Source organism: Rutilus rutilus (genome assembly GCF_951802725.1).
Source record: "Rutilus rutilus genome assembly, chromosome: 3".
In the NCBI taxonomy this organism is placed as follows: Eukaryota; Metazoa; Chordata; class Actinopteri; order Cypriniformes; family Leuciscidae; genus Rutilus; species Rutilus rutilus.
The window spans coordinates 40,767,598-40,780,255 of NC_140211.1; the positions used below are offsets into that span (position 1 = coordinate 40,767,598).

A 12,658-nucleotide genomic window follows, 5' to 3' on the forward strand; every position below is an offset into this window, starting at 1 on the left:
GGAAGTGGCATGTCTCTTATATAAATTGTCTCTGGTTTAAACCTGTTAAGCTTCACCAGTGCGTCGGCGCACTGAAGCGTTTATTTATTTATTTAGTTCAAAGTTACTATCAGATTTAATGTTATACCTTGACAAACTATACATCATTAAAAAGATATAAGACTCAAGTTTCAGTATTTGACCATTATTGTATTCTGAGAAACTTATAGTGACAGTTATGTCTTAATTTGTGTCAGGAGTTATGAAATGGAAAAATGCGTCGATACCTTTAATATGAATTATGACCGTCAGCCGCTTTCATTCATAAAAAAAACTCCCGTGCTCGTCATGACAGCGATTCACAAAACAACGTGCCTCAGGGCTTTAGCTCAAAAATGTGCAGATTTGGAGAAATATTGATAGATTCTCATAGATTTACATCATATTTCTATAGACAGGAATAATATTTACTGAATTTATACCCAAATGCGTCGATGTAATCATTATGAGCGCTTTCATACTCTGATCTATTGTGTTTTCAATCCATACCAGCAGCCTGAGGGCGCTATATGCTCAGTAATAGTCCATATATGGAACATGAAGAAGAGCCATGATCATGTGACATTCCAGTAGAGGTGGGCGATACTCCAAATTTTGGTATCGATCCGATACCAAGTAAATACAGGGCCAGTATCGCCGATACCGATACCAATACTTTTTAATTTTAAAAGCATGCACTTGAACTTGTATGCACTTTCCTGTGCTAGAGCAGTGTGTCATGATTTATGAGGTGAATGCATCATTAATATGCTAAATCTGAGAACGTTTTCATGACTACTAAATATTTTGTGATTTGTGCTCTCAACTCGCCTGTAATTATTAGTCAGTGACTTTTACAAAACTACCCTTATTATAGTAAAAATACTATTGTACACTAGCCTACTGTTCAAAAGTTTGGGGTCTGTAAGATTTTTAATTCTCTTCTGCATTTATTTGATCAAAAATACAGTAAAAACTGTAATATTACAATTTAACATAGGCTATCTGTTTTCTATGTCATACTAAACTGTAATTTATTCAATTGATCAAAACGTAATTTTCGGCATCATTACTCCAGTTATGATGATAATTAATTTGAATATGCTGATTTACAGCTCAGAAAACATTTCTTATTATCAATGTTGAAAACAGTTTCATATATTTATAAACATGATTGCAATGATATTTGATTTACCTGTGTTCTTCAAGCCATGCCAGGTATTTTCATAATAATAGATTATATTTATAATGTAATGCTAATCGATATAGACTTTATCATTGTGCAGAATACTATAAAATAATATATTTTTTGTCGGATTTTTTTTATCTGAAGCCAAATTAGATCACAGAAGATTATTTAAAACACTCGACTTGCGTTATAAAGGAAGTTTGGAGCACAAACATGGTTTTAATCTCATAAATGGTTGTGTATTGATGGTGTGCAAAGCTAACATGCTAACGTTAGCTATCCCAGGTGCACCTGCCACCTAAGTTAGCAGTTATTCTTTTATGATTTTTTTTTCTAAATAGCAATGCTTACTGAAATGTTTCTTTATTCAAGAAGGGCATTTGAATTGAGAACTTTGATAAAAGAAATTAGGGATTGAAACCCTATGAATAGCATGTGAATAGCCAGTAGTTAGTAACTATAATGCAGACAAAAGAAATGCATATTTAGAGCCATAACCAGGCTGGAGAGGTGTGAATGTGTGCATGGGGAGACTGACACTGAATGGGGCTCGTTTGCACCACAAAAAAATAGAGACAATAGACTGAATGGATGCTTAGATGATGACAAACATCAGTTGCATATTTTGATAAGACTCTAAAAAAGTCACATGACATGATCTTGAAAAACATTTAACTAAATACAGAGTTTTAGACTTATCATCTCCAGATTTTACATATAACATGGTCAGACATATGGCTTTAGCTGTAGTGCATTTCTAGATTGCTACAGTGCCAACTTCAATTTTATTTTCATGAGGATGTTTCATAAAAATAAATTTCTAATAACTTTACAAAACCTTGAAGCTATTTATAACAAATTTTTTCATTATGACAATAATTAATTCTACATTTACAATAAACTGCCAGCTGTCAGCTTTCAAATGAGATCATACTTGTGCTTTTAGTACAAAGGGTTCTTGAACTGTATCTGTTTCAGTTTGGGTATGTCATTTCTGGGGATTTTTCAAAAGTGGGGTTGCAGCTTAACAGGTTAAGTCAGTTTTGGTTATTGTTTTAAAATCAATAACCCAATCTTTTTCGGCCCTGAAAACAGCGAATAGACCACTTAGTCTGTTTAACAGTAACGTTACCAACTTCATTTCTTGACTTTTCCATCTCTTCAATTTCTCTCTCATTCATTTCAGCTTGTCTGCTTTGTTTTTTGTCCTCTTCCTCTGTTCTGTCCATCTCTTTCCACCACTCATCCACGCTTAGCCCACCCAATAGAGAGAGCGGAATGGTTGCCAACCAACACACAGACGCAGCAACATACACACTCAGTGGAGCAGCGATACTTATGTACATATTACTTATGTAATCAGAATTAAGAACCAGAACTAACCGTTTTATAACAGCAGTTAAAACCATTTAATCTTTAATGTAGCAAGAAAGAAAACAAAAAGAAGGAGATGTTTAAGTTCTGTATCAAACTAGCTGCAATTTAGCAAAATGTTGCTTACCTCAGTTCGTGTTACAAAATGGATATTACCCACGTCTTCCAAGCCTGCGTGTATACCGCCGCCTTTTTTTATTAATTTACTTGATTATTAATTTACTTGTTTCACTTTTCACTTTCACTTTATTTACTCATTTATTTAATATTTACTTAGGTCTAATTTTATTAACACTGGAAATGTGAACTGTTGTCCATCATTTGGCAATTGGGTATTTTTTCCATGTTAAACCATGAATGGGAGTCAGTGGATATCAAACAAGAATGTGCAAACTTTGCGCGAGAGTTATGCCGGTGAAGAAGTCTCAAACCCCAGTCAATTATTCACTATACAGAAAGTGAAAGTAAAAACTGACGAGCTTTCGGCGCATATTCTCTCAGAGACAACGAAAGATAAATCCTACTTCAACAAATGCTGATAACGGTGGCCTATATAACTGTCTTAATTATTTTTGCTTAATATTTATTTTGTGGCCCATTTAGTAAAAAAAGTAGTAAATTTCGTGTTAAACGTTGTTTTTTAAATAAAGCTGCTCTTAATTTTCATTAACTAGCCTACTGATTATTGCAGTGTTTGGACAGACTGTTAATAATTTTAATTATAGGCCTTATAATTCATTGTATAATCGACCTAAATGTTTTTAAATAATTTTCAATGAGTAGTAAGCTAATCTATCTAATCTTTTATTATCCTCGCAGTGCGTCGGTTATGCGGTGATGCGCTATGCAATTATTGCGGGCCTAATGGTTTGTAATATCAATTTAAGAATAAAAGTTGGCATATACCTAATAATAATAACTTAATACATAAATTGGAAATGCTAAATCCTTTTGATATCAATAGCTGGTGCTTTTGACAATGAGCTTTGGCTTTACTCCTGAAGGTTTCGCCATTATGCTGTTTTTGTAAAGAGGAAACAGAAACAATCTTAGCCTACATTTATTTTTCAGTTGCACAACTATTTTGGTCCCAAGTTTCTTAGTTTCTTTTTGAGTTGCTATACAAGTGTGTCACTATAACTGATATAATGGTCTTGTTTTATAGATTGTGATACTGGTTTATTGGAAATGAATAATATAATTCTAATTCTTTTTTTATTTGGGAAATATCATATAGGCTACATAAGGCAAAGTGTATGTTAACTGTACCAAACGGTAGACTATTTTCCACTGACTTAAAGTTTGTTGTACGACTCTCTAACCTTAGTAAAGAACAACTGTAAAGCTGTTAAGACATCTCAGCAGTTGAAAAGGATAATTGATGTATTTTTTTATTGATTTTTGATATAAGATGCAGAATTTAGATTTTATTGTTTAATAGATTCAAGTGTTTTTTTATGACTTTGTATTCCCTTATTTTTATTTCAATAAAAAAAAATTAACGAATATTGAGCCCAAAACTAACTTTACCGCGCTCTGAGAGCCCCCTAGTGGTCTGGAGCATTTCCGTTGAGTTGTGGCTTGATTTCGTTGTGTTGTGGCTCTATTTCGTTGTTTTGTGGCTTGTTTCCCTTATGTTGTGGCTTGTTTCTGTTGTGTTGTGGCTTCATTTTGTTGTGTTGTGGCTTGTTTCCGTTGTGTTGTGGTTTGATTTCGTTGTGTTGTGGCTTAATTCCGTTGCGTTGTGAACTTATGTTTGCTTTTTAAATTTCGTTTGTGTTGTGCACTACTGGGCCACCATAGTTTTCTCACAAATTATGGAAATTTTCGTCAATGGTGGGGAAAGAGTTAACAATATCCTGCTTGGTTGCAGAGGACAGCTCCTTCCCATCTGGCTATTTTCATAAATATTTAATAATTTATAAAGTTTGAATAAAGTGCGAAAAAGCCGAAAAAACGATTTTGGAAAATAATCTAATTGCGATTTCGTTTTACCAATATTGCGATTGTGATTTAATATGCAATTATTTTTTAAGCTTTTCTATTATTCAACAAAACCAAGCAATAAATCAATGTAAAATAGGGATGGGAATCTTTAGGCACCTCATGAGCCGATCTATTTTTTTTTCTTATTAATCAAACTTAAAATATTTAATTACATATGTAATTATAAGTAGGCCTACTTTTAAAAATAATTACACAAAAAACTAAATTAATACAATTACATGTTAATAATTTTAACTAATATAGCTTCAAAACAAATAACAAAGAGGGAGAAAAAAACATTACAAGCAATAAACAAAGAGTGCTTTCAGTATTTAAGAGCAGGCTGTCTGAACATGTTCATCTCTTTTGAAATTATAAGATTATGTTAAGACTATGTTACATTTATTTCGCGTCATAAAAGCATTTTGAGATGCAAGTACATTTAACCACGTAGACGTGTCGCTCACAGCCGCATGCTCAAAGTATTTGAAATTGAAAGCAGCTTCTGTCTGTGATTTTCATATTTTTAATATATAAGCCAACTGCATTCCAAAAGACATATGATGCCTTCGTAGAACATTTGTAAGTAAAATACCGGCGAGCGAGACCGCGCACTACAAAAGTAACTGCAAGCAAACCGAGCGTATTTCATAGCGTATATATTGTGCAATGAAGCCCGCGAATGTCCTTGTAATTCGCTTCAACTTTTCCGAACTTTATGAAAGATTATTTTTTGGAAGGTTCGAGTGGTGTCGTGTGTGTGTGTGTGTGTGTGTGTGTGTGTGTGTGTGACAAATGAATTAGAAGCAAGCAGAATACGGTTGTTTATAAAGCACACGTAGCGTCATCACGTATGTGTTTAAAACTAAGCTCAGACATAAATCTGAAATTATCTTAATCGATACAGAATCGTTGGAGAGAATTATAACACAATATCACATAAATTAAACATAAACTGTTATTTCCTGTAGCCTATACCATATGCGTAGTGTGCCAAGTTGATGCTTCATCTGCAATACAGACTGGTTTACTCTCGCGTACGTGTTACGTGACCAGAGTGTAATCGCAGCTTTGTGGTTAAAAAAATCATATCGCGATATTATCGTAAATGCAATTAATCGTTATATATATATATATATATATATATATATATATATATATATATATATATATATATATATATATATATATGATCTGGTTTACAAGCTTCCTGTAAACACTACTATAAACGCCAGTCATATTTATGTTAGGAATACACATTTACAGTGGGTACGGAAAGTATTCAGACCCCCTTAAATGTTTCACTCTTTGTTATATTGCAGCCATTTGCTAAAATCATTTAAAGGGTTAGTTCACCCAAAAATGAAAATTCTGTCAGTAATTACTCACCCTCATGTTGTTCCAACCATGTAAGTCTTTCGTTCATCTTCGGAACACAAATTAAGATATTTTTGATGAAATCTGACAGAATTTTGACTCCTCCATAGGCTTCCAGTGTGACCGGCCCAGAATAGTTATTAAAACATCGTTAAAATAGTCCAAGTAACTACAGTGGCACTACATTAAGTTTATCATGCGACGACAATACTTTTTGTGCGGAAAAACAACAAAAATAACGACTTTATCCAACTATTAGTGTTCCTCAATGTGGGCCTCTGACGAGAGTTCACGGGAGCGCCAGGACGCATGCGCGAGAACTGAGCTTACGGCGTTCTTCTTCTACTACTACTTGTTACTGACTGCTCACTCCTTGGGAGTATTTAAGCTCAGTTCTCGCGCATGCGTCCTGGCGCTTCCGTGAACTCTCGTCAGAGGCCCACATTGAGGAACACTAATAGTTGGATAAAGTCGTTATTTTTGTTGTTTTTCCGCACAAAAAGTATTGTCGTCGCATGATAAACTTAATGTAGTGCCACTGTAGTTACTTGGACTATTTTAACGATGTTTTAATAACTATTCTGGGCCGGTGAGTTTCGGTCACACTGGAAGCCTATGGAGGAGTCAAAATTCTGTCAGATTGCATCAAAAATATCTTAATTTGTGTTCCGAAGATGAACGAAAGACTTACATGGTTGGAACAACATGAGGGTAAGTAATTACTGACAGAATTTTCATTTTTGGGTGAACTAACCCTTTAAGTTCATTTTTTTTTCCTCATTATTGTACACACAGCACCCCATATTGACAGAAAAACACAGAATTGTTGACATTTTTGCACATTTATTAAAAAAGAAAAACTGAAATATCACATGGTCCTAATTCAGACCCTTTGCTGTGACACTCATATATTTAACTCAGGTGCTGTCCATTTCTTCTGATCATCCTTGAGATGGTTCTACACCTTCATTTGAGTTCAGCTGTGTTTGATTACACTGATTGGACTTGATTAGGAAAGCCACACACCTGTCTATATAGAGTTCCGGGGGATGACGTAGTTACGTGACAGGAAACCGTGCGCACCGCCATTTTGGCAGCATTCGGCAGACTGGCAGACTGTTGTGGTGAAGGCGGCTAAACATGGTCGATAACTGTTGTGCACCAGGTTGCACAAATAAACGAGGGAAAAAGAAAGGTACGTCGTTTTACCGCATTCCTAAAGATGCGGAGAGGCGAGCTAAGTGGATCAGCGCCATTAAAAGAGCCAGAAGCAAGCAAAACAAGACTGAAAGATGGGACTCCCCAGCCGTTGGATTCCGCTTGTGTAGCGATCACTTCATATCAGGTAAGTTACCGAACATAAGTATCTTAATTATTTAATAGGCTATAATTGTGGTTTCTGATCAGTTTAATACTAGCTAACGTTAATTGAATTATAGCATGCAATTCGTGGGGCTAACAATGTCATGTAAGCTAGCAAGTGCTAACGTAGTAAACAAAACCCAGTTCGATACTGAAATGTTTCTATTTATTTTGTAGGGAGAAAGAGTGATAATCCCTTGAGTCCGGACTTTGTTCCATCTATTTTCAACTACGTTCCATCTCCAGAGAAGAGGAAAAGAAAAATGAGACTGGAGGTTTTCAACAGACGACAGAAAGCAAAGCTACAGAAGATAGAGCAGACAAAGCTATCTGCGAAAGCCATCCCTCCCAGGTGAATATATCAAAGTTTCTTAACCTGTTCAACCCCACTTCCATGGACTTTAAAATTATAAACCAAAAAGTTTTCGCACAATTCATTGTAGGTTTAATAACACCCAATGAGCTAAAAACCATAACATCTGTGACTGTTTTGAAATCATCACACACCTCTACCGACTTGCATTTAGCAACAACTGACTATGCATGTGATTGTCACTGTCACTGTCATTGTCAATATGTATCTAGTAGGCTATCGATAATATATATTATGATGTAAATGTGCTATACAAGTAAAATTTACTTACTTACTAATGAAAGCTAGTATATACTGCAGAAAACAGAGAGTGATTGACAAAAAAATGACAAACTGTCATCAGTTGTGTATACATATACTCTTTAAAGAGCACCTATTATGGCATTTAAAATGTTCCTAATATTGTTTTAGAAGTCCCCAACAACAGTTTTGCATGCATGCAATGACAAAAAAGACTTTAGTTTTCTTATAATATGCATTTATTTTTACCTGTTTTGACCGCGATTCTCAAATGATTCGTTTAGTGAATCACTTTTCAAAACCCCGCCTTTACGTGACGCTAATCTGTGGTGATTGGTCCGATGATGTTAGCAGTGTTTACAGAGATAATACTTATTGTTTAACACAGAGTACAATTATGCTTTTATCAATTACATTGTGTTATAATAATGATTATAGTCCGCTGCTTTGTAGTTTGTAGTAAAACATTTAAAATGAGATAAGGAATTTAATGTTATGTTAGCGAGCATAGCCCAGAGTTCATATTGTAAAAGCACAATCAGTCTTTGTTTGCGTTAGCCCGAGGCATAAACATAACGTTAAAAAAAAAAAGAAAAAAAAAGCAGTTTCGAGGTATTACTCTATTCTTTAAGACAACTCCGAAAACAACGACAAACACTTCACATATCTCAATACAATTGTCATTGAAGACCTAGAAGCTACACGGTGCTTACACAACAAACCAAATAATTATTAAGCATGCTACATAAAACATAAAAGCAACACTTATTAATAACACTTACAGGTTGTGATACGGAGGAGGAAGCTGATGCAAATACACTTAGAACTGAACCTTCCTTCAATATCAGCCGGCTCGCGAATCCAAGTTTGATTGCATTTAAGTTGGTAAAGCAATCGTCTTCAAAATGGCGCGAACAAAGCACAAGGCTCGGACTATACTACTGTGGTATAGTTGCATATATGAATTGTAGCCACTGATAGTCTTCAAATGCTTCAGAACACAGCGTCTCGTCGCCGTGATGTTTTCAACATTGTTTTCAAGTTTTCCCTGGCCTTGGAGCGCAATAAGTGGGCGTATCGTATTCAAATAACTTGACAAGTTGACGTCATCTAGTCAGAGAAAAAGCTTCGGTCTTCTAACGATTCATAAAAATGACTCAGAGTCGACTCTTACTTTTGAAAGACAATAACTTTATATACGGTGCATTTTCATATTTCAAACTTTGCAGGATGTTTTTGTTCACTTAGATCTATGTTACACACTACATGAAAGGTAAATTTCAAAATTCCATAATAGGTGCCCTTTAATCTTCTACTTTTGTGTTTTCACCAGAGCATCAACCGATTGTCCCCAAGACAGCAACAAGGATCCTCCTGCAGACCAAACTCCCACCACAGAGCCTTTGAAGGAATCTACCCATGAAGAACCTGGAAATGATGTCCAGCCTGTTCTCCTTGAGGATGATCCAGCAACTCCACCATGCAGCACTGAAACCTGTGGTAAACACGTCCAATCTCTTGAGCAAGAATGCCAAGCTCTGAGGACTGAAAATATGTTGTTGAAGGAAAAAATGAATAGGACTACACTGAATGAAATGAACTTGCATAACGACGATAAAAGGGTTAATACTCTCACTGGTTTATCAACATATTCAATTCTCATGACAATTTTTCATATTGTGGCTCCTTTTCTCAAACTTAAATCTTGTTTAACATGTTTTCAGCAGTACATGTTAACTTTAATGAAGCTTAGAATGAACTTGTCCTTTGAATTTTTGTCTTTTTATTTTGGTATTGACTCAACCACTGTTTCAAAGCTCTTCAAACACTGTATTAGTGTGATGCATTGTAGACTGGTGCCAAGTCTAGTGTTGTGGCCTGACAGAGAATACTTAAGAAAATCTCTTCCATATGCATTTCGAAACAGTAGCTTTGAAAAGACAGTTTGCATTATAGATTGTTTTGAAATATTTCTAGAGAAACACAGTAGATTGCTAGCCAGTGCTCAGTGTTACTCCTCGTACAAATCACACCACACAATGAAATATTTAATTGCAATTTGCCCTCAAGGTTCCATTTGTTTCATTTCCACTGGATGGGGAGGTCGCACAAGTGATAAGTTCATCACAGAACAAAGTAACTTTTTATCTAATTTGTTCCCAGGGGATGTAGTTTTAGCGGACAGAGGTTTCCTGGTTAAAGAGTCCATTCAGAGATGCCAAGCTGAATTAAAGATTCCAGCATTTACTCGTGGAAAGAAGCAGTTAGATCCTGTTGACTTGGAGAACACCAGATGTCTAGCCTCTCTTAGGATACACATAGAAAGAGTAATAGGAGTTCTCCGTCAAAAGTACACAGTCTTGCAAAGCACTTTCCCCATAAGTTTCACAGACATAGACAGAGAAAATGATGTTACCTACCTTGACAAGATTGTGAGCATGTGTTGTGCACTTACAAATGTGTCTGAATCTGTGGTGTCCTTCCAGTGATGGGATGTACAGTAAATTGAACTGATGTGACTGGCTACAGATGTGCTCAACCAGGAAATAAACCTTTTTGACTCTCACTTCCTGCTTCCTTGTTGTGACATTACTTTTGATCACTTGCTATTCTGATGCGATCACATTCTGTTTACAGATCAAGCTGCACATCCACCCATTCTAACTGAGTTCCACCCAAGCAGATATATGATCTGGTGTGTTTGATATGAATGACCTACCCATGTTTCATATCCTTGATTGCTACAGATACTTAATACTAATGATGGGGAAGAGAACAACATTGGTTTAACAACTGTTTATTCATAAATAAGAGGGTACAGTATCAGCTACTACAATTAACTCATTTCACAGTATCAGCTACTACTATTAACTCATTTCACAGTCTCCTCACTAAGGTTTTTTTCGTTTTTGGGCATTGATTACTTTTCGGCAGCTGGGACATACCCACTGTTTTGGGACCCTTTTCATGTGAAGGCAGGTTTGGTGAAACTTTTTAACTGAACAAAAACCTGATGCACAGACCAACATGTTCCCTGCTTCTGGCTCACGGCAGTAGCACCACTGTTGCTGACTATGATCAGCAAATGCTGGTTTTGGTGCAGAAAAATACTTGGCTAGCAGCTCTGGGATGATACATTTTTTAAAGAAGTCACAAGCACATTCCAATTCTTTGGCAAAGAATGCCACATCAGGTGTGACACGTTCAACAAAAGGTGAAGTACTTTCTCTTTCAGTCCACAGAATGAAATCACAATATGGTTTGTCAGTAACAAATAGCTGCATCTGCACTTGATAATAGTATGCATGGTCCCGCTTCAGTCTAACTTTTCCTTGCGCATCTTTTTCAAGGCAAAAGTGTGCAACAGAATTTGCTGCCTCATTAACAGAAAGGTCCTTTACAGAAAATGGGCACTTAATTTCAATGACACCTGAACCACAGCAGCTGCAGGAAACAAAGCCATCAGGTGAGGCCCCAATAAATGGGTGCAGGGGTGAAATCCTGAATCCAGCTGTTCCTACTATGACATCCGTGTGTGAGAGGCGATGCTGCATTTCATAGTATTTTATTGCCAATTCCTCGTGCTGACATCCCCATCTGAAGAAACAACAATAACATTAGTTTTGGAGCTCGATGGTGTTTTAAGCCCCCAATGGCTCTTTAGAGGCAGCTAACCCTACCCTCAACCTTAAACCTACCCATCCCCTCGCTGCCTGGAAGGCGCCGTTGGGGGCTTAAAACACCAAACACCAGTTTTGGACAATAGTAATGCCACCCCACATTGGTACCTCCCTGCTCTTTCAAATTGATACTACTTGGTTTTACACTCCTGCTTTTTTAGAATAGTACTTCCTGGATTTACCCTCCCTGTTCTTTTACATACATCACATTCACTTGATTGTACACCATCTGGAAATGACAATTTTATACACAGGAGCAGTTACACACTGCATGCCCCATTTTACCCTAACTCTTCTATGCTCATGAATACCTGGTAGCCTCACTGGTGAAACTATGGGACTTTGGGTAGCATATTTGTCTTATCAGAGACACTGCAGGCTTTCTGATGTCTGTCTTTGTGGCTGCTCTGAAGGTAGATCCTGTTACCCTACCACTCCTTTGCTCAAACCAGATTTTGGACTTGGACTGGGCTCGGGTCTCCTTCTCTACAATATCACTCTGAAAACATGACGATCCAAACTGTTACACATAACATTTTAAGTTAGCACATAATTTAAAATTAATTTGCTATGTTTTCAGATCAATATATTTGTTTCCTTAAAATTGTAATTAACATAAATACATAACATCTGAATCTTAAATCATTTATTTCTGTATAAAATAATACTACCATTAAAAACACATTTGTTTTTCTTTTTTAATCAATGTAGAATGTGTAACTTAAAAATAAACAGATTAGTGCTCTGTTTTATTACAAGAAATGAAAACCAGTGCAATATGATGAATGTCCAAAAGATGAGATAATATTTGCTTTTGAACTGTGTGTGTGTGTGTGTGTGTGTGTTTGGTTGGTTGGTTGACAGTGGTAACAGTTTAACAAAAGCACAGTGTTGTGTTTTACACAAATATAAGTAGGCTAAACACTTTGCAGTTTGAATAATGTCTTGTAAGAACAAAATCACAGAGTATGTTTTTATGTTTCCACTGTTTGATCGTGCCCATGCCTCTCTCTCTCTGACACAGACACACACACATTCCAGCAATGATAGATACAATTT

General features: G+C 36.0%; 2 protein-coding genes across 5 annotated transcripts in view; both read left to right on the top strand.

Annotated features, from left to right (window-relative positions):
* The window catches only part of LOC311287105 (protein phosphatase 3 catalytic subunit alpha), a 274,952-nt gene that overhangs the window by 198,229 nt on the left and 64,065 nt on the right, over positions 1-12,658 (top strand). The gene's annotated exons all lie outside the window — the stretch shown is intronic.
* Positions 6,956-10,484, top strand: LOC311287106 (uncharacterized protein). The gene is made up of 3 exons (XM_084403708.1): positions 6,956-7,289; positions 7,484-7,658; positions 9,253-10,484. Exons 1-3 carry the CDS (start codon positions 7,085-7,087, stop codon positions 10,406-10,408), a joined length of 1,536 nt encoding a protein of 511 aa, XP_084259834.1. The 5' UTR covers positions 6,956-7,084; the 3' UTR covers positions 10,409-10,484.

Coding starts and splice junctions, on each gene's coding strand:
- LOC311287106 (XM_084403708.1), top strand. CDS start 7,085: ATGGTCGATAACTGTTGTGCACCAGGTTGCACAAATAAACGAGGGAAA. Junction 7,290..7,483: donor TAGCGATCACTTCATATCAG/GTAAGTTACCGA, acceptor TTTATTTTGTAG/GGAGAAAGAGTGATAATCCC. Junction 7,659..9,252: donor GCGAAAGCCATCCCTCCCAG/GTGAATATATCA, acceptor TGTTTTCACCAG/AGCATCAACCGATTGTCCCC.